At 33.0% G+C, this 23,700-nt stretch overlaps 1 protein-coding gene across 3 annotated transcripts in view; it reads left to right on the top strand.

Annotated features, from left to right (window-relative positions):
• The window catches only part of LOC136976905 (peroxisomal targeting signal 1 receptor-like), a 62,133-nt gene that overhangs the window by 36,978 nt on the left and 1,455 nt on the right, over positions 1-23,700 (top strand). For 2 of the 3 annotated variants that reach the window (XM_067272283.1, XM_067272278.1), the window contains exons 9-14: positions 1,333-1,490; positions 10,081-10,141; positions 11,677-11,820; positions 16,530-16,600; positions 16,694-16,894; positions 18,215-18,380. In XM_067272283.1, the coding sequence (XP_067128384.1) occupies positions 1,333-1,490; positions 10,081-10,141; positions 11,677-11,820; positions 16,530-16,600; positions 16,694-16,894; positions 18,215-18,380 (801 nt within the window). The remainder of the gene's footprint in view (positions 1-1,332; positions 1,491-10,080; positions 10,142-11,676; positions 11,821-16,529; positions 16,601-16,693; positions 16,895-18,214; positions 18,381-23,700) is intronic. The other variant, XM_067272287.1, reaches the window with a different exon arrangement.

Genomic DNA, 23,700 nt, shown 5'->3' with positions numbered 1-23,700 from the left:
TATTCTCACTCTGTATTTCACAATTTGCGAAAGCACAATAATTTTACAGTAATTTTATGAAATATATTTTTAAATTTTGAATCTGAATAGTTTATTTGCCATAATTCATTATTTTAAGCTATTTTCTTTCAAGTAATTGGTTGCAGTCTCTCTGCGATTGATGAATTATGTTGTTGTGTAAAATCACTTTTCTAGTATACTTAACTATATTTTATCATTACTAACTTACATATATATATATATTAATTAATTTATAATGTGAGAATCTGGGGTTGATGATTTAAATTGTTAAATTGAATAACAAATTTTTGATAAAATTTTATCTGTTTGTAAAAATTATATGAAGTTGAAAACGGAACTTCCTGTTCAGATGGAGGAAAATGACACAGTTCCTCCAAAAGCAATAGTTTAGTGTGGGATTTCTCGCACACTATCCGCAAACCATCCGACTTCCGTCACGTGTCGGAAGTGTGGAGGGCTTATTTTAAATAATCTGACTGGAGGAGATTTTTTATAAAAGGTGATAGGTCACCTCTAAACATCAGTTGAACTAAGCTAAGCTAGTCAAGCTAAGCCACTGTGTTCAGTGTAGTTTAATCAATTTAAGCCTAAGTCGGCTCATTTGACCTTTTTGAAGGCAAGTTTTGACTTTAAGAATGTTCCATGTGCTCTCCTCAAGACATCAGTTCACCTCTCTCCAATAGATGAATGCATGTAGGTAATATATATATTATGTAAACTCTCTCTCTCTCTCTCTCTCTACAAAATGAATTAGTTAATGGCTTGTCATTCAAATTTACTCCTTTTTAAGCATCATTTATAATTAGAAGTTTGTTCCCTTGATATGTTTATTTTATATTATTTCTGAATTTAATCCTTTTTTGTATATAAATATAGTCAATCTTTCCAAATAAATATATCTTTTAATTATTATCTTGTTTGATTCCTTTGTGCCTAACTCCATAGTCTTATTCATATTAAATTAGACCTGCCTATGAATTCCAGAAGCATATTTTATACTTTTATTTGCATCTTAGTCCACAGAACTGAATAAGTGGTGTCAGGTTCCTGACTCTGAAAGACCTCACAGATTTTTCAAATTAATAATGATCATCACCCACATGAGATGGCTATAGTGGAGACCCCGCATCTCACAAAAGTATTATTATAAACTTTTCATCATAAATTGTCATATATTACTCCACCATTTTTAAATTCTTGCAAAGATCAATTGATACCTTTAAAATAAATTATGAATATTATAATTATATTATTATAAAAATTGAAAATTGTTTTGTTTAATTTTAATATAGATTTTTATTGTCTCATCAGGTTCACGGTACAGATTCACAGATTTCAAATTTAGCCGGCACCTGGGGTCAGGAATTTGTGGAAAATGATTCGACCAGTGCTTCGAAAAGAAAAGAAGACGAAGAAGAAGAAGAAAACTTCTGGGAAAAATTGCAGAAAGAGTGGGAACAAATGGCAAAGTAAGTTTATGTGATTTCAATAAAATGTTTTATAGATAAATTATAGTTTTTTAATACAATATGCAAATAAACACAATATTTTTGTTACTTTAAGTTTGATAATGTAAATGTCTGTTTGTTTATTGTTTTTCACTGTGTTCAATAGGCTGAATAGAATTGTGCAACACTCTTATATATTGGATGTTAATATTTGAGATTAATTTTTTTATCTTATAAAAAAGTTTCCATATTTTGTCGTCAACAGTATTAGTTTGTGTTGTTTGTAGTTTAATGTAGTAATTATGTGGAAGATGTAAATACATCAGATATATTTTAACTGTTACGTTAGCTGATTTAGTAGTAGAGGAAGAATTAAACAATTTTAATAATAAATGGCTAATGCCACATCTAATAAGACCGTGAGTGACTAATTAAGTAAGAATGTAAAGCAAGTAAAACCGAAGTAAATTAATTTGAGAAAAATAAAAATTAAATTAAAGTAAGTGTTCTCTAGTTTTGAAATATTAGGCAACACATCTAGTAAATTGTTAGACTTAGCAGAATATAATTTCCAAAATTTATTATTTGCATCTCTCCGTAAGTTGTGGTAGGCTTGACTGATACTTAAGAGATAACTATAGCAGGGCTTAAAGTGACTTGCTTTTTTAGCTATTTTCATAGCTCCTCTCTTTTTTAGCTTTCTCTGAGGCAAACTTGCTTTTTTTACTTCTCACGTGACAGCTTTTCTTCGTAAATGCAGTCAGTAGCAAAATATCAACCAGCACGCCCCCATTTGCCTTATCATGTGACCATGCACGATATAAGGCACTGTCGTCTACACACGTACATGTATATAGGCTAACATAATGAAGAGCTTCCCAAGGCTTGCTACTCTGCCCATGCTGTAGGGATTTGCACATGAGTTCTCCTTACTTATATCCTTGTGAAATACAGATCTCTGCGGCGCTTTAATACAATCGCACGGCACTAAGGCATAAGTACACCTATAGTTCGGTGTTAAGAGTGATTTTTGTACAGCATTATTTTTAGTATTTGTATTTATGTGCGCAGTGGACAAAAGAAAGAAATAGATTTTATTTAATACTAACAGTAGAAACTCATGTTTTAGCAACGGAAAATCGTATAGAATCCAATAGTTTCTGAAGTAAGTTGCTAAGCAAATTTTCCCTTCCCAACAGTCTTTCTACGATTCTTCTTTAGCTTAAACGATGATATCATTCATTCTTGGCTACCTTAGAAAAACCAAAAATAATAATTGTTGAGTGATAATAGATTCAATTTCTACTGCTATTATTAAATAAAAAGTTGTAGGACCTCATTTAAAATCTTGTATTTTTCTCGCACTCTGTAAAATTAAAGATTGAGCGAACCTCGTGCCAGAAAGTACAAGATTTTAAACTAGTGTCCTAAATATTAATAATTTCTGTAGAGACAATCTTTAGACAAAAGACAAAAGTTGATTTTAAGTGGTTACTTATATATTTGGCAAGCACCATGGTTTTCTGCTTTCTAACAGTGTTCTTCATTTTTCATTTCAACAGAAACTATAACCTAAAGTAAACCATGAGCAAGGCAAAGTGCATGCTTAGGAGGGCTGGCTTCTTAAAACTGACTCAAATGGTTTTGTGGTGTCATCTTGGGGACGTAGATTGTCTGACTTGGAGCTTGTCTGTACATTGTGTGCTCCAACATCAGTGTATCTAGTAAAGGTTTCCATGCAATCTTCCAACATTCAAGTTACAAGAAACATAAATAAATGCAATGAAGTGTTTGGTCCCAACCAGTTAATACCCATCACGCACATACTCATTCGATTATAAATTGCACACTCGTGGTCAATCCGGCACCAAATTAAAAAATTAATTTGTAAATATTTATTATCGAAAAACCGCTATTTTCACTTTAATCTAGCTTTTTGATAAGTTTCTAGTCAAACTCAGTCAAAAAAAAATTTAATTTAATTATAATTTATTCAAGATTTTAATTTTTTTTTATATTAGAAGGTAATTAGCATAAATTACAAGGTGTCATGTTTCATCTTTGCTCTCGTTCAAGTTTATTGTCCTAGACACGGGCCGTTGTTTGTTTTTACTTCTACTTGAGTTTAGGCTTTTATTTCAACTCGACCACTTTGTTACAGAAATTGGGGAGATGGGCGTCAGGTGATTGCGTACCTGACTTTTTACGACACAAATTGAAAGTTTCATTTATTTTTTTCTCAATTTTAATTATGATTAATTAACTTTTTAAATGGATTCTTAAATCTTTGTATTATCTGAAGTTGCAGATATAAATGCATGAAACGCAATTTAAAAAATATGTTTTTCTTAGATTTTAAAATTCAAAAATAAATTAAATATTATCGGAAATGCTAAACTATAAGTACAGTGTATTTTTACAATAGTGTGTTGGTGCGAACTGTGACATGGTCATTTAATTATAGCTTTCTCCATTGAAGGCAACTTTCCTTGCCAAATAAATACCGTAAGATGATAATCCTGTACATTGTTGATTGCAAAATGACAAAAGTTTTGCTGTTTTAGTTCTTTAACTATGCTCTCAGAAGAATAGTCTTTGGATAGATCAATTGCTCTCTAACTAAACATCCAATTTTGTCCTTAGCCTGTCGTATACTTGAAAAACGACAGCATACACATTCACATTCTAGAATAATTTTACAATCGTGGATTGTAGATGCATGACTTCCTCAACAATCGCTTGAGTAGATGCATGACTTCCCTCAACATGCAATTTTTAAATGTGTCAAATCAAGTCAGGTCCACCCTCTACAGTATTCTAGTTATTCTTCTGGTAAAATTACTTATATTATGATTTTTTATCAGTTGTAAATTTTAATATTTATTGTATCAGATTCCAATATTTGAATGAGCATATGCCAAATAGTTTTTTAAATAGTGGATTCTCTGTTTTGATATGTTAGATACGTTTGTTTGTTTGTTTGTGTGCATATTTAAATGATTTAAATTTCAGTTTTCTTCAATTTGGGTTTTGTTTTTATAATTTTTAATATAACCTAATAGAATACAATGATTCACACTCACAAGTGGACGAACATAAGGAAAAAAGATGTTACGAGGTTGCAAGCTTAAGAAATGGTCCACTTTATGGTATCTAGCATTTTGACAAGTGAGGCCAACACTATATTAACAGTAATAATTGATTGATTTATTGATTTAAATTAATTCTTACAATGGAGGAACAAATTAGTTACATAATGTTATTAAATATACATAAAAAAGTAAATTATTACAAAAATTGTAAAGATTTAGAGAAGGAGGAGAAAATCTTAAATAAAGTAAATTTTGACATGTTGTCATTTTTCAAATGATTGTACTTGAAATCTTCTCCTAGTACAAAACACTTTAGTTGATATATCACTTGACAAGATCCAAACAAATGTATTAAAAGGTTCTCTTCCTCTTTACTACCGCAATAACTACAAGACTTCTCTCTTGATTTATTTATCCGATAACCCTTTAACATAATCCGAAATGTATTAAGTCTAAGTTGCATAATAAGGCTTTTCGTGGAAAAATTAGTTTCACAGTTTAAGTAGTTTTTTGTACACCAACCCTGGCGCATTTTGAACAAGTTAACTCGTATAGCTGAAATAGACGATATATCTTGATTCCACAGTTGGTCTGACTTAGTTTGAATTATATCATTTAAGTGAGTTCTCAACAATGAAGCTGATCGTGTTGAAAACAAAAAGGAGTAGCCCAAGCTATCAAAAATATTCTTAACTGAAGCAGGCCAACTTTTCTTATCAGGTTTAACTGTTGTTAGCAAAACATTATAAGTAATTTGGCGCAAGTCATATGAGGGTAACTCCATAACTTTTGACCAAAACAGAAGAATAGTCTTGACAAATTTCAATTCCAATGGAGGTCTTCCCAATTCAAGACAAACTGCAGAGCTTGAAGCTGAACGCTCTATTTTAAAAAGTCTCTTAAAATAATTCATCTGTCCTTTTTCTAGTTTAGACAAACTCCAGTCCCCAGACCGGGAATAAATAAGTCATCTTAGAACCAATAAAGGCGTCAAAAAGTTTAAAGATACTATTTATAGAACTTAGCTTCATTCGTTTTTGTAGAGTAAGCATATAGCCTGTCTTATTCTGTATGTCTTTGGCTATTAAATCGAAATGATGATTATACGCACCTGACGAAGAAAAATGTATTCCTAAATACTTAAAATATGGCACAAAACTAATTTCAGTATTATTCACAAACATCTTATCAGATTTAAGTAGTCTGCCTCCGTTGCGAAAAACCATTCCCTTCGTTTTTTGTAAGTTAACTGTAAGATCATTTCTTTTAGCATAATTAACTAGCAGAGAAAGTTTTTGTTGCAAACCCGTTTTTGAATCTGCTAGCAGAACTACATCATCAGCGTACATTAAGCAATGCAGATCAACAGATTCTCCAAGAGCAAATTCTGAAGTTTCAAAGGTAGAAAACAGCTGTGGTAAATCGTTAATAAATAATATAAACAACAGGGGGCTTAATGGTTCCCCCTGAGGCAACCCACTACCGGAAATGATACCTTTAGTATTTGCCAGATTGCCTCTCACATGATATCTTGTGTTACAAAGTAAATTTTTTAGTAGCTTAATGAACGGAGTTGAAACTCTTAACAAATGTAACTTTTTCCATAAAATATTTAAATTGATTCTATCGAAAGCCTTTTCCAAATCCACAAATATTGAATAGATTTTATGTCTTTTTCTTGACAAGACATACTGTATTAAACCATTAAGTATAAAGACGTTGTACATAGTCCCTCTTCCTCTAATGAATGCTCCTTGAAACTGGGAAATAACATTAAATTCTATTATCCATTGATTCAACCGATCTGCCAAAATTCCAGTAAACAACTTTCTAAAGGTATTTAACAACGCTATTGGACGATAGTTTTGAGGATTTAGTTTGTCTCCTTTCTTGTAAATCATCTGCAACAACACATTTTTGCAATGCTCGGGAAATTTTGATGTTTCCTTAATCTTGTTAAAAAGTTTAAGTAATTCTAAACATATTTCATCAGGTAGGTGCATAATAAATTCATTTTTTATACCATCCATACCAGGGGCTGATTTTCTTTTTAGTTTACGAATTGAAATTTTTAACTCGGAGAGTGAAATTGGATCATCTAAAATAGGAGAGAAATTATCATGGTCAAAATCAAGAATTGAATTAGAACTTGGGTGGCAAAAGTTATATTCTAAAAAATGTTCCCAGTCGTGAAGAGGAATTTGATTATTGGATTTCTTTCTCCTGTTAAATCTATTAACAATAGACCAAAACTGTACAGAAGATCGCGCAGACTGCAACCGTCTACTAATATTTGACCAAAAGTTCTTCTTTTTAGTCTTACATAAAGAACGAAAGATTGCTCTAGAATCACAGTATTTTATTAGATCTTCATTACTACGGGACATTCGAAACCTCCTCAGCGTCTTGTTCTTCATTTTCTTCGCTGTTCTACAGTCTGTCAAACCAAACTGAAGACTGTAATTTTGTCATTCCCAGGTATGTTATCATTCTACATTGTTCAGCTGATGACTTGATCAAATCCAGAATAGCAGAATGACTATCTTCTATTCCACCACCTAAGACAATACCTACATATCTGGTCGAAACTGTTTCAGAATATAAACTGGCTTTGTCTTCTTTCCAGATTAATCCTTTTTTCTTGTCAATCAAGTTAGATTTTCCATCCTCGTCAGTGTCTATCAAGATTTCAGAAATGACCAAATGATGGTCAGACATATAATCTTCAGAGATAAAAAATTTATTCAATTTCTCTACCAGACTCTCGCTCAGGATCACTAAATCAATTACTGAAGCACCCAGTTTGGAAATGTAAGTAAAGTCTGCTGGTGATTCAGAAGGATATCGACCATTTATTATGTATAAATTATAAGTTTTCACTAGTTCAATAAGTAAGTTTCCCCTTTTATTACAAATTTTATCGTTTGATAGTTGGATGTTTGAAATCGCATCCCCATGATAAATAGTGTCCATACTCAAGCCAATTCGTGCATTAAAATCACCCATCAGCAGAAGATCATAATCTGGAGTATAATCAGAAATCAAATCCTCCAATTTTGCAATTAAAGTTTCAAAGATAGGAATATGAAGATATACCAATATAACCATCATTTCTCGTAGCCCTTTATTTTTCTTCCGGTTAAATTTCACTCTAACAACCATTATATGTTGCCATGACAGCAGCAAATTTACTTCCCCCAAATCTTCATTTATACCTAGAAGCAACCCGCCGGAAGGTCTACCTCTTCCTAAACTTTTAGTAGCCATTACCTCAAAAACTTTTAATCTACAGTTAAGGCTTTTAAATCTCGAACACAGTGGGGCTGTAGACCAAGTCTCGGTTAATCCCAAAATATCAGTTTCAGAAATATGTTTAACAAAACCACTATTACTTAGATTAGTCAGGAGGGTACCCTGAGAATTCCATGTTGAAACTTTCAATCCAACTGTACACTTGCTCGGATCGGAGAATGAAGATTTTGAGAATTTGCCAATCGATTTTCCACTAAAAAATCAAGTTTCAATAATTCTCCTTTATCTAGGTCGTAAGTATATCTCTCATCGCCAACCTGCAAAACATCAGCCAACAGTCGAACTCTCCTGCCTTGCAGCTTATAATCGTGTAGAAAAGGCAGAAGCTTCTTCCGTCTCAGTCTTGAACGCCAACATAAATCATCAAATATTTGTATATTCTTCAATGCATCATGTGCCTTTATCTTTCTAACGTTACCGAAAATTAATTTCTTGTCTGTAAATGATTGCAATTCCACCAATACAGTATCTGATCGGTTAAATTTCACTATCTTAACTGTTGAAATTGACCTTGATTCACCTATCAGTTTAGAAAACAGGTTTTGCACTTTCCTATTCAAATCGGAATTGTCGTCTGTTAAACCCTTTATCAAAATATTTTTCTTTCTCATTTCATTCGACACCTTGTCTATAGAATGCAAAATCAAACTGTTTTTTCGCTGCATATCATCTTTAATTTTGAAAATTTCTTCTAATTTAACCTCCAACTGAGTTAATCGTTGGTCGTGTTCATTATGCAAATTAACCAACCAGTCAATCCTCGTAACAACTTCATTTAGAGTCGAAAAAAGCTTTTCAAACCGGTCGTCCAAATATGAAATAATCTCCCTAGGAATGGACTTACTTGAATCTGACTTTGAAGAGAAAAAATCCTCCAGTTTCGCCGACTTCAAGGAAGGTTCACTCGGAGAACGACGTCGCTTCACAGTAGATATCGGTGATTGGATCTGTGAATGTGGCGGAGTACGATCAACCGGACCAGGATTTAATTCAATACCACTTATTATTAACAGCAACTCAAACACCATTATCCAAAATTCGATATTTTCCATAATTTTAAAATTCCAAGTAAGCTCACAAAAAAGTTCACCACCACTCTTTGCAGCAAGCAGCACTCGCTCATATTAACAGTAATAATAATAATACTTGAAAGATATTTCACTGGCACTAGACAATTGAACAGCTGAAAGTTATCCAGACCATATGGATCGAAATTATCAATCCATATGCTCTGAGCCTATGCTCGATTGATTTCGATCTGATAAATGCATTCATTCCTGAAGGTCTGAGCTCCAATGCATGGGTACAAGAATGGGTACAATAATGATATTATTATGCTTGCAAAATTATGTAAAAATCTGTCAGAAATAAATTGATTGTAAATTTATTTCTTGCCATTTACTTTTTAAAAAAAAAAAATGGGTATATTATTAACAATTTTCTTAATTTTAAACAGTAAACTACAAGTTTGCGTAAACTTTCTAGTGCTTATTATTATTTCAGCACTTTTATTGTGCACCTATCGAATCAGTTTAAATGAATAAAATTCTAATTAGAATTACTTTAACTATAATGAGTAAACTTATTGTGACATCGTCAAAAATTGAAAAAGTTTTACTTTTTTCCAATTTTTTGCAATAGCTTCTTGACCCCGTACATCATACTTTTCCTTTAACAATAGAGTCGTGCCAATCATCTATCTAACCCCTTTTGGGGGAAAAATTTGAATTGAAATAACATGACTTTTTGTTTGTATAGGACATTTTTATATAGTTAATTGGGGCCCCCTGCCCCAAGGTTTCCATATCTGGTCTATCTAACTCCTTTCTCGAGATTAAGGAAGACAGCAGGACAGCAGTGGGAATTTATAGGTCTACAATTTTTAAAAATTGCATCCCAAAAGATATTCACTATAATTTAATAATTTACTGCAAAGGATATTAATTTTTATTGTTCAAATCATGATTTGTTGTTTCTTTTCAACAGTTAATCATTTTTATATTACAGATAAAATTATAACAGTTCAGTAAATTGAACTTATTATTAGACATGCTATATTGTATTAATATATCGTTTAAATACTTTAAAAACACTTTAGTGAAATGGGGAAAAACACACATTATATTCCTAGTAAAAATTACATGAAACAATAAAATTATTTTAAATATCACACTATCAAAGAGTAACTTCATAATTTTATTTTTAAGGGAAGAGCCCGAAGAACATTCCTGGCTGAATGATTTTGAAAATTTTTCTGAGCCATACAAGGTAAGAATATTTTTAATATTACAGACAGTTGAGTTTTAATACTGACGAGTGTGTCAATGTATTTCGTAGTTTAAAGCATAATTGATCCTTTTGAGAAAAGAATTAATGAACCTTTTTCCATGTTTTAATTGTTAGAATTGTATATGAATCATTTTGAATTTAAATCTCATAATTTCTCTGAATGTGAAATCAAAAAATATTTTATGTAAACATCAGTGGCGTGCCATCCGTGGAAGCACCGCTTTTCTTGTATTTTCTAAAATATAAATACATATTGTGCAATTATTTTCATATTTTATCATACTTTGAATTACTTAAAATTAATGTTTTTATTATAACTGCATTATGTATGTTATTACAAATTTCTATACTACACATGAGAAACAATGGTAAGATTTGAACATAAATTCATGTATGCATATTCCCAATGGAAGTGCAATATTGTCGAATACGGGACAGCTTTCGTGGCGAAAATATTTGAATGGCATAAAGCAGGCAGATTACAGGCATTCGTGCATGCACTTTACAGAGCACCAACCTCACATGGTTTAGCTGGTGGATGCTACACACCAAAATATCATATAACGCTTCCAATGATTCTATCCAGGGCCAGCACAGTTTCCCTATCGTCAAATGTCTCCGCACGCTACTGGTAAACATTAGAAAAAGAAAAATATGAAACTTTGCACGATTTAAAAGTTCAGATTACTACTTTTGGGAAACCAAAATTTCTTTTTATTAAATAATAATCTTGATTATTTTATGACTGTTCTTGGCTTGCAATGAATAAAAACGAACGGTCGAGAATAAGAATTTATTTGATGTGATCCGAGGTTGGCCATAAAATGACTAAAAACATTGTCAAATAAAGAATAATTTTGGTTTTCTAAACTTAACAGTTTGGTCATTTAAATAAAAAATAATAATTATTATTAACTATAGAAATTATTAAACTAGAGTTGTCTGAGTAGTGTGACATTCAATTATCATGCATCATAACAGTTTTTGTCTTAGTAGATGCTGATTTCTCACATATTTACTTAAATATTTGAGCAAATATAAAATAAGCAATTGTTATTTAAAGTTAAACTGATTTAATTTATAATTATCTCTAAAAATGTGGATTGATTAATAATTATATTTTGCAAATAAAACTGTAAACACGTTGTAGCAATTCGTTAATCACTATTCCACTAATTAATATTGCATGACTGACTCTGTACTTGCAATTCAAACCTAAACCTTTTTCACTTGTTTCAGATAAAAGGAATTGTTTTTTAATTTATTTTAAAATAAACTAATTCGGTCTTTTATAATAGCATTAAATATGAAATGTTTCAAAAAGTGTATGTTTTAGATATTTGATAACCTTACTGTTAAATATTTCTCTAGATATAACTTGATAGAATAGTAATTGGCAATATTCAACTGTCTATATCATAAATAATTTATCATTCATTCATTCATTCATCAGTCAGAGAATATTTTTTGTCTGTTACATTTACTCATCTTAAAAAAAAAAAAATGTATTTTAGGAATATCAGTTTGCAGAAGATAATCCGATGAAAACTCACTCTGAACCGTTTGAAGAAGGACTAGAGAAACTAAAAGAAGGTGATATTCCGAGTGCCGTATTGTTGTTTGAAGCTGCAGTGCAGAGTAATCCGGAACACGAAATGGTAAATACATTTACTAATCTTCCACAGTCTTGTGAGACTGCAAAAATAATCTTTTTTTCAAAACACGTAATCATGTACAGTGGGTGATCAGTTAATGAACATAATCCATTCCAAAACCATGTTCACTATCCGAATTGTTTGTTAATCGATTATCGATTTACCATAGATTTTTGTGGAAATTTGATTAATTTGTTCTGGAAACCCCAAAAAATAAATAAAAATTATATACTTTCTTACTATGTTTATTTACATATAATAACAAACTAAAAGCAATCTCCATTTTTTCATGGATGGTAAATCTTTGTTTCTCAGACGCGATTTTCATTACTCCTTTATCTGCTTGAGTCTTTTTGATTATATCTTTCTTAGCTAAGATTGTATCTACTGTAGACCTGTTGAAGCCATCTGCCTACAATATCAGACATCTTCTGCCCACTCTCTACCTTGGCTATTATCTCTTACTTAGTTTCTATAGTGAACACAGTTCTTGACAATAATAATATAGATTTTAGGCCTCCATAATATTATCAGTTTCTTAAATAAAAAGTTCAGAAAAGCACTTACAAAAATTTAGAAAACAGAAATTAACTAATGCAAAAAAGGTTATGTATACAATTGTGAAAACCTCATTCCATAAACCATGTGTAGAAGCGATTAAAATATAGTTTTACAAATCTTAAATGCAGCATCGCTTCTTCTTGTGTTTGTTGTCCAAACATAGAAATCTTTTGTGAAAGTGTTCGTTGTCCAATTTGTTCGCAGTCCAAACTGTTTGTTAAACGATCACCCACTTTATTTTGTTAAAATTGATTTTGTGAAATTGAAAATGTTTTTTCAATTTGAAAGATTACAGATTTAAATTTGCCCGACAATGATCTAAAATGTATTCATAGAATATAATAGAATGGAATGCGAATTTTAAAAATGCCTTTCATTTTATTTGAGTAAATACAACATATATAATACCATATTGGTCTGAATGTTATTTGATGTTTTTTCCAGTTTTATAAAGGTGAAAAATCACTCTTGATCTAAATTTGAATCCAATTAAAGTTTTTTTGTTTTAGATATGTATTGTACATAGATAAACTGAAGCTAAAAGTCAGCCGACTTGTGATCTGTCCTACAACCCGAAAACAATGCATGGAAATTTTGTTTACACGATTGTAAATAATTCATTAGTCAATTGTTTTTGTAATATTGACCGAACTAACGATAACCAAACAATAATTGATTAGCTGATTGTTTTTATTGTATTCAACAGAATTAGTCAGTTTTGGTAATATCTACAGAAATTTTATTTTGGTAGTTTTTTTTTTTTTTTTTTTTTTTTTTTTTTTTGTAAAGACTTCTAAGAGTGAAATAATCAAGTAATCACCAAAAATTGGGGAAGGTTGCTGAAAATTTCCTGCAAAAGTTATTCTGTTATAAAGTACAAATTTCCATTATAATCATATCAAATATATAAATTTATAATTACATGTTTTAGACTTTATAAAAGTGACGATTATAGAAAAAATAATATCAGGAAAAACAGGACAAAAAGTTTTGGTTTCATTTTTAATAGTCATAAAATTGGAAGTACACTTTTTAGAATATCCACAAAATATGCAAGGAAGCCTACTTCCATGGCAAATATATGAGCCGTTTTCTTGAAAGTGGTGCCATTTTATATTACAGGTACTCCTCACTTTACGACTGAGTTCCGTTCCAACGACTACGTGGTTAAGCGAATTGGTCGATAAGCGAGGAGCTTGTGCCGGGAATATAGGATCATTGTAAAATTATCCAAATTATGCAACAAACTTCAAATTTATTCATAAAAAGACTATTATAGTATGCTATTAGCCTATTACAGTACTATAAGACAATTATAGTACACGCAAGCCTGTTATAGTACGCTTAGTGCACGTGTCACCATTCGCCACTGATCGACACTCGAGCTGAGAAAGGGGATTCCCCGAATTGCAGGTGAAAACTCGATTATCGACCAATTCGCTTAACGACGTAGTCGTTGGAACGGAACTCAGTCGTAAAGTGAGGAGTACCTGTAATATAAAATGGCACCACTTTCAAGAAAACGGCTCATATATTTGCCATGGAAGTAGGCTTTCTTGCATATTTTGTGGATATTCTGGAAAGTGTACTTCCAATTTTATGACTATTAAAAATGAAACCAAAACTTTTTGTCCTGTTTTTCCTGATATTATTTTTTCTATAATCGTCACTTTTATAAAGTCTAAAACATGTAATTATAAATTTATATATTTGATATGATTATAATGGAAATTTGTACTTTATAACAGAATAAATTTTGCAGGAAATTTTCAGCAACCTTCCCCAATTTTTGGTGATTACTTGATTATTTCACTCTTAGAAGTCTTTACAAAAAAAAAAAAAAAAAAAAACTACCAAAATAAAATTTCTGTAGATATTACCAAAACTGACTAATTCTGTTGAATATGGAGATATTTAAGGGTTTGTATTTGAATGGTTTGAAAAATATTGGTATATGTTAATATACTCATTTTATGTTTTTTAAATATTAAATTGATTTAAGTTTATAATGTGATTGTTTTTAAAGTATTAGTTAAAAGAAATTTATACTTTTGATGACTTCAAATGGACTTACACCACTTTTAAAGTCAACAAAATGTGAAAATCATACATTTATGAAATATTAAATATGGGATTTCAATTGAATCAAACCAATTTTTTAATGAAATTTTTATTAAATATGTCAAAAAAACAAAATAAAAAGGCTTTATTTCAATATTTCTTCAGGTAATGCCATTTAAATTACTTTAATTACAACTTTATATTAATATGTGCCATTTTTAATTTTTATCATTATGAGGAAGTTTTTGAAAATAGTCATGATGTATTGGAGGAATATAAGGTAATAGATCCATCGTAACATTGAATTTTTCGGATGTGATTGGCCTGGTGCGATGATATAAAGATGCTAGTATTATATTTTAAAATTTTCGTGGTCTTCCTTGTCTGGGAGATAAATCTAGTGTTTTAAACTCCGCACTTTCATCAAATGAAGTTTTATACAGCATTGTACAGTAGAGCATCGTTTATCCGAAAGCCGATCAACCAAAACGTCGGTTAACCGAAAGCGTTCCAGTCGGACTGTGGAACTGTGTCGTGCTGAATCGAATGTTTTTGATACTAGATTAACTTCCAAAACATAATTTTTTTGTTTTTATATTTTTTAATATATTTATTTTGTTTGTATAAAATAAAGAAATAATTTTTAATGATACAATAGCCACGATTATTATTTTAAAAAATTTATGTTAGGTTTAACATCAATGAAAATTCGATGCTTATTGACACGCAATGGAGAAAAATTTCAACATGGGATAGATTAATATATTTTTTCATACATAATCGGTTATCCGAAAAATAAGTTATCCGAACAACCCCAGTCCCCAATTGATTTGGATAAACGACACTCTACTGTATATGGTTTGTTTTTTAAAACTCTTATCCAACATATCTTCAGCCAATTTACCTCTTCACCAATAGTATTTTTTCGTCTTCTTAGAATTGCATTTTCTAGTGGTTTCGTCGAAACAAAATCATCTCGTTTCATTTCATATAAAATAAACTTTCCATGTTTTCGGCATTGTTGTATGATGGTATAATAATCTGTAGGAATATACAGTAAATTTTTGCGAAAAGTGGACTTACACCACTTTCAAAATAATTACATTTCATTGTAATTTCATTAACTACGTAAATTTATATTGACAAAATGACGAAAATTTTGAAGGATTTTTTTTTAAAAACTGTTTATAGATAAAAAGCTCATAGCAGATTGCATTCACTGTTATTGTTAACTAGCTTTTTTGTCAAAAATGGACTTACACCACTTTCAAAGAAAACGGCTCATATATGCCAAACAGCCTACCACCAGGTGCATAATACATTTCAATTTTGCTTTATAACTTTCATTATTTTCATTTTTATTCATTGATCAATTGATATTGACACACCCAAAAAGAAACCAACAAGTTACAATTTGTCACTTATGTGCCTCGGATACTGACGTGACAAATTATATATATTTCTTTCTATAAAACGTAAACCCTTTGAGTACAATTTTCTGCAAATTTCTAATCCGTTAGGTATGATTGAGCTGCAATTTGAAACAAGAAGTTATTTATTATGACATTGTCACAATGCTGGGCTGCAATTTTTAATTTAAAATATATGATTTTCACCTCAAATTTGTAGTGGCTCAACCCCGTACATCATACTTTTCCTTTAGTAATGGAGTCGTGCCAATCATCTATCTAACACCTTTTGGGGGAAATTTTGTAATTGAAATCACATGACTTCTTATTTGTATCAGACATTTTGTATATATTTAATTGGGACCTCATGCCCCTAAGGTTTCCATATCTGGTCTTGAATTTCATCTTTCTCGTGTTTAAGGAAAGACAGATGGATGATAGTGAGAATTTATAGGTCTACGATTTTTCAAATTGCAGCTAAAAAATTTGGATTTTAATTGTTTTTCTTCAAAAAATGAGAATTTCAAAATTGGAAGTTGACTTACGTTTGGGAGAATGTTAATTTGTGTGAAATATTTTTTAAAAAAGCAAGGTTTTAGATAAAATATAAATTAATTTTTTTACAGGTTTAACATTTAGTTTAAAGATCATAATACTAATAATGATGATGATACTTTTTAGGCATGGCAATATTTAGGAACTACTCAAGCAGAAAATGAACAAGATCCTCAAGCAATCTCTGCTCTTAAACAGTAAGAAATAAACTTTATATTGTTTCTGAAAGTAGGCTTAATTTAAAAACATTAAAAGAATTTTATGCACAATAAACAGTTATTTTATTTTAGATGTTTGAAATTAAATCCGAGGAATCTGGTAGCATTAATGTCGCTTGCCGCAAGTTACACGAATGAATCTCTACAGCAACATGCCTGTGTCACGTTACAGGATTGGCTCAAATATAATCCTAAATATTCGCACTTGGTGCCCGAAAGTTCCGACTCGGGTTTGTCGCTTAAAATGTTTGCCATGCCTTCAATGTTATCCAAGTAAGTAAAACACTAAATAACACTGCTTTGGTGGATATTAAATGTTAGAAAACCTTGTACAGCAGCATTAAAAAAACCTTTAATAAACTAGCATTTTCAATTCTATTCAATAACCTTTCTCAGATTTATAAACCCTAAATCAAACAATTTTTGTGTGTTTGTGTGTGTTCCTAAATTGTTCACTTTAGGGTTTGTAAACCTGAGATAGATCATTGAATGCAATCAAAAACATTAGTTTATTAAAGTTTTTCTATGCTGGCATACGAGGTTTTCTGACGTCAAATAAGTGAAATTTTATAATTACACAAAAATTTTACTAAAGGAAAACTATTAATCTTTTCTTACAAACAAGTTTTGAATAAAGAAAGTATTTTTTTTGCAATAAAATTTTAAGATTTTATTCAAGTTTATTTTATAATATTGATTTAAAGCATTATTTGATGTGTACAATTTGGCTCATAATGGCTTGTGCATTGAAATATGGCAGTTATGTGATTGACAAAATATTGATATAAATTTATCAGTAAGTTTACAAGAAAATCTGAAATTTCATATGTCCAAATAATTTTGTAAGAAAAATGTATGCAACCTGCTGAACGCCTGCGAAGTTCCCTTGCAACCGGCAGCCCAAAAATGTCATCACCTGTATAAATGATCAGTATGCTTCAATTATATTCATTTTTTATATATTGTAAAGAAAATAAAGTTAAGTTTAAAGCATGTCAAATATTCAAGAAAATTGATCTCTGTTTTTAAGACACTGCTCATCAGATATACATAAGACTTTTTCAAATGTGCATGCTCACAAGCTTTTGTGGTTGCTTTTGGATAGCAAACAGAGAAGTTGGAATCCTTTCAATGTCACTTACTATAAACAATTAAGCTGCTGACAACATGGGTTTGAGTACAGCTAATGTTGGCTGCTTATATTTTGTGTAAATCAGGTTTAAGGCATGTTTTGTCTAGCTTGCTCTCTGTACAAACTGGATTTTTTAGCTTTTAGCAAGAATTGTGTACATTTCCTGGTTGGTATTGTGAATAGTTTTGGTCATTTTTGCAAACATTTACACCAACTGAAATGGCTGAGGAAACAGACTCCTCTTCATCTCATTTGTGAGTGTGGAGACTTGTTAATCTTGGCTCAACCTTTTTGATCCCAGGTGATGTGTGTCAGCTTTCCTTTACAGGTTTGCTATTAGTTTACTTTTTTTAAAGCGAACATACTTATGAGAAACAGATAAATTCTGATTTATATTATAATTTCAAAAGTTAAATAAAAATTTTATACAGTAATTTTTAAATAAATTTGTATTATTTCAGTGAAAAACATTCAGAAATATGCGAACTGTACATCAGAGCGGCCCGGATGTGTCCGAACGATCCAGATCCCGATGTGCAGTGTGGACTGGGCATTCTCTTCAATTTGACTGGCGAATACGATAAAGCCGTAGATTGCTTCAAAGCTGCTCTGCAAATAAGACCCGAAGTAAGCTGAACTTTTTAAATTTTTTTTTTTTTGTTATAATTTTTGACATTGTTAATATTTTATTTTATACTGTGTGGGGGGGGAAAGTTTTAACATTCTCTTTCAAAAATTCTAATAATAAAAGCTATATTTTTCAACCAGATATTACATGGTAAAATATCAGTCTGATCTACAAGTCTGATCTAATCCAGACCTTCATAATTACCATGAATAGTTTGGATTAGGTAATCTTTATCCCTCAGCCTTCTTACCAATCTTACCTGCTTCCTGAAAGTAGGTGAAATTAATCTTGGCTGAACTTAACATAATATGGTTGGTTGCACATGCCAGCTGACAACAGTAATACTGTGTTTGCACACAATCCATGACTCACTTTAATCTTGACTTACCCACAATCTCAATTGCAACTGTTGCCAGTTGAACGTCGAGCTGTTCACACAGGCAGTTCACTTGAGAAGAACCCAGCTATTGCACACGATGATAAAATTGACATAACTACCGATAAGTCATGAACACCAACAAACACAATGGAAGTTTTGGTTAGAAATAAATACTTTCTCTTGCTATATATTTAATAATAGCCAGATCTTGTCGTCTCTCCAAATATATTTTTTATTTCTCTGTTGATAGTCCGACGTGTGTCCGCAGCCATCTTGTTTCATCTCGCACATGTGGGATTGTGGGAACTCTCTTATGACTGGATCTAGTTTCAAAAACACTCTTGTGTCGATCGCAATTGAACCTCATTTCAGTCGAGATTGAAACAGTCAAGAGAGAGGTTGCACCACACCACAGTCACTGATCTTATCATAATCTAGATTGAAATGCTCAGTGTGAATGGATATAACAATGCAATTTAAACTATAATCAAAAAGAATGTTTTTTCAGGAAATTTAAATATCTTCATATTTGTTATTAGTCAAGTAGTATACTGCATATGTATTTTTAATAAAAAGAATTTTTAAAGTTTTGTTTATAATATTTATCTGTTATATCTGATACATTGATATGAAATTGTCAGAAGTCTATTGTACAGACATCCATTAAAAATACTTGTGTGCTTGTATCTGTGTGAAACTATCTCTATTTGAGAGAAACTGTTACTTGAGATTAATGCAAATGAATAAAAAAGAAAATTTAATGGTTTTTTTTTTTCTTTTATTTGTTTCTTCTCACTAATCTCATTCATATATATCACTGATGCCATTGTGAGATAAGCAGAGGGTCGGGGAAAACCTCGCTGACCACTTACGCTGCACGGGTTGGTAAAACCCGACCTCGTTGTCGTTGGATGGCTAGGAGGGCAAAAGTGAGTGGTGAGGTGCGTCAGTAAGTCGACAGGCGTCCTTACTTAGACAGGAGACAGGATTTACAAATAACACTAAAGGTTTATTAAACAACAAAAGCGAACATACAATAAAGATACACATAAAATAAAGATATACAGAGAACTATGGCTAAAATGCAGATAAAATATGCCTAGTGCTAACCGCGAGCTAACCAATAACTTCTAGTGGGAGAGAGTTTACAAAGTCAATATACCTTAATATGTGGCCTGATGACCGTATGCGATGACCTCCTGGACTATGGAAGCTGGCATCAGTCTTATGTCCGGGACTGGAGACACTGGATTCAGACCTTCCTGGATGATCGCCCCCTTTCCAGAGTTGATCGGGTTTTTATACCATCGTTGTTGGCACTGAGCCAGTCAATGTTTGATGACTAATTCGCTGACTCGTGATGACTGGGACTTTTGTTTTCTCTTTCTGATTGGATCGGATGTGTAATCAACATCCGATCGATTTCCTATCGAACTTGCGAGTCATGAACCCACTTTTAACTCTCGAATTCACGCCCTTAAAACATTACTCTCAGTTTTCTTTAAAATTATACGTCTTTTTGGACAGTATAATTTTAACATTTGGCTTTACACTCTCTCCAGACCGACAGGGGTATTCTATTCTTACGACTAGAATACAAAAGAATTCCCAATGACATTAGTAAAATCTGAATTGACAACATTTTGTGTGCCGATCTCAACAACTCAATGCGTAACATCGAAATCCGTAATTTTGCCGATAGCACGTCTCAGAGTGGCCTGGAAACGTTCATTGATCTACTGTCACAGTTCTTAGTGATGGAGGTGTCTGTTGTGGGTTGATGGTTGTTATGTCAATCCCTCGGATGTCCTACGTCAATCCCTTGGACGTTGACCTTGTCCTAACGTCAGTGGTAACTCGCTATGGCTGGTTTCTGCCGAATTGCCCAAGGTTGGATACTGGACTTGCAGTGTTGACTTGCCTTGTGTAGATTCACTTCCACAGAGTTTCCAGTCACAGAATAATCACACAATAATAAAGAACTAAGTTACAAGATTGGTTATAATGACTCTCTCTTACAAATAAAAAGTTGATAATATCCTGAAGTTAAGCCTATGCTAGAGCATGCGCTTTCCTAATTTTGTTGCCCAAATTTTGGATTTGCGGCAAGTCCGAAGGAATGGTGCTTAACTTGCGGGCATTGGCATCGCGGGATGGATCGGAAGTGGGATATAACTTTGTCGTCGTTGTGCGTTCCTTTCGGTTATTTTTGCTGTTCGTGCTGTGTTGTCTTCCACAGACTGGCTTCGTCCGCTGAGGAGACCAAAGTAAATCATTAAAAGTCAAAGCACTTGCATAAATTTTTCTAAACTTGGTCGAAATTCTCTCTCTGGAGAAGTTTCCGGTTCCGATTTGGTATTGTTGCTCTGTAGATCTTCTGACTCAACTTCTCGGGTCTTGACGTTGATTCATCTGGTTTTGGAGTTAGTTATCTTTCCTTGGTCATGCCTTCTATTTGCTGGAGGAGGTGTTGCACGTATTATTCGGATCTGTTTCGGTTCCTTGACTTTCGCTTCCGTAACTTGAGCGGGATCTAATTGTTGCTGGCCGCTTCGAGGTGCTGATTGCATAAAGCGGAGTACCGAAGTTTCGTCTGCTCGGTTGGTCAAATTTGTTCTACCTCTTGTCTTCTTGGAGTTTTTCCACGAACAAAAGTGGACTACCTTTCCGTTGGGCAAAAGAATTCGTTCGTTGTCCCTGTCGAGCATCAAATTTTCCTGCTTGAGAAGGTCCTTTCCGATTACACCCTCACATGGTGATGCCATTTCGGGTCTTACGATCTTACATGGTATGGAGAACTTGTGTCCCCTTAATTTGAAACTAGGTACTACCAGACCAATGGTTTGGATTACCTTTCCGTTCAACCCTTTTATCTTCCCTTTTGATCCGAAGTGGACTGGAGCTTTAGTCATAAGTCTATTGGCTACTTCCTTAGATAACAGCGCCTCGTTTACGTTAGGATTAACGATAAATTTGACTGATACATTATTGACATACCCTAAAATAAAGGGCTCCCGCTTCGCTTGGGTTTTTGCGGTTCGAATGACGCCTTTCCACCTGTTCTCATCATCTGAATTGTCATCCTGGCAAATTCGTTGGATCCACTGATTTGATTGGAATTTCCGGCATCTTTTCTCCTGCTGGTTTCGATCTTCTTCCCATTGTGGGATTGAATTTCTCTGCAGATTTGCTACTTTACTTCGAAGAATGTCAATCTCCTCTGCTAACTTCTCTAGATAGTCCTCCGAAGGGTCGTTCCTTCTATCTTTGGAGGATTTCCATGGTTCTGGCTCCCCTCGAATAGTTCGAATACTCCCGCAAGGATGTGTCGTTAGACTTTCAATTGTTTCTTCACTTATGGCGGCCATCAAGGCCTCGTCGAATGTTTTCGCTTCTCGACTCATCACACACTTCCGGATCCTGATATCTATCCCATTTAGAAACTGCGCTTTTAATCGCTCATCCAACTCCCTCGCCTGTATGCGCTGGATAATAGCAGTTTCAGCGGCATCTACGCCTTCTTGCTTTATTTCTATTTCAGCTGCGAGGGCTTGTAATCGAACTGCATAGGTTTGAACGTCCTCATCTGGACGCTGAAGACAAGCGTAAAATTTGCTCAGACGGACCGGAAAAGGTTCTTTGTCAAAGCGTTCAATTAGGATTTTCGTAAATTCATCATAGTTTTCCACTGCCTTAATACGCCGATCCTTTCTAACAAACTCCCTAGCTATCCCTATCAGTCTCAGCTTAGCTACAGCCAGCATTTGTGCTTTTGTCCAAGCAGCTAACTTGGCTATATCCTCTAAGGATTCGAAAAATTTGCTTATGAGAAGACCCTCTGACTGTCCTGCGAATGCAGGCAGCAAAGGAACCAAAGTGCTTAGTCCTCCAAGTGTGGCTCTTGGATTTTCGCCCTCCATTCTTTTTCTGTACTATGTTCCTTTAGCTTAGCTTATCCTCGAATTATATGTAGGAAATGAGATTCCTAAATTGTCTGAAAACCTTTCTTCGACTGCCTAAACCTGTCTAAGCCGAACCTGTTATCGGCGGACAAACCTGTCGAAAGCCTGGAAGTTGGCTTCACCTCACTCCTGACACCAGTGTGAGATAAGCAGAGGGTCAGGGGGAAAACCTCGCTGACCACTTACGCTGCACGGGTTGGTAAAACCCGACCTCGTTGTCGTTGGATGGCTAGGAGGGCAAAAGTGAGTGGTGAGGTGCATCAGTAAGTCGACAGGCGTCCTTACTTAGACAGGAGACAGGTTTACAAATAACACTAAAGGTTTATTAAACAACAAAAGCGAACATACAATAAAGATACACATAAAATAAAGATATACAGAGAACTATGGCTAAAATGCGGATAAAATATGCCTAGTGCTAACCGCGAGCTAACCAATAACTTCTAGTGGGAGAGAGTTTACAAAGTCAATATACCTTAATATGTGGCCTGATGACCGTATGCGATGACCTCCTGGACTATGGAAGCTGGCATCAGTCTTATGTCCGGGACTAGAGACACTGGATTCAGACCTTCCTGGATGATCGCCCCCTTTCCAGAGTTGATCGGGTTTTTATACCATCGTTGTTGGCACTGAGCCAGTCTATTATTCATGTTTGATGACTAATTCGCTGACTCGTGATGACTGGGACTTTTGTTTTCTCTTTCTGATTGGATCGGATGTGTAATCAACATCCGATCGATTTCCTATCGAACTTGCGAGTCATGAACCCACTTTTAACTCTCGAATTCACGTCCTCAAAACCTGCGGGCTCACACCATTATCATATGATATGTGTTGTTTTATATTGATTATCACAAACACTTCTGTTTGTGACATACACCTAATTGAATACAAATCAAGCAATCCAAGCATTTTGTTTATTTAACCCTTATATTTGATTTTCATATTTTTTTTTTTTTTTTTATATTACAAGAT

The sequence above is a fragment of the Centruroides vittatus genome, unplaced genomic scaffold, assembly GCF_030686945.1.
Source record: "Centruroides vittatus isolate TY-2023 unplaced genomic scaffold, ASM3068694v2 contig_1112, whole genome shotgun sequence".
NCBI lineage: Eukaryota > Metazoa > Arthropoda > Arachnida > Scorpiones > Buthidae > Centruroides > Centruroides vittatus.
The sequence above is the reverse complement of the archived record's forward strand: the minus strand, read 5'-3'. Positions and strand labels throughout refer to the sequence as shown.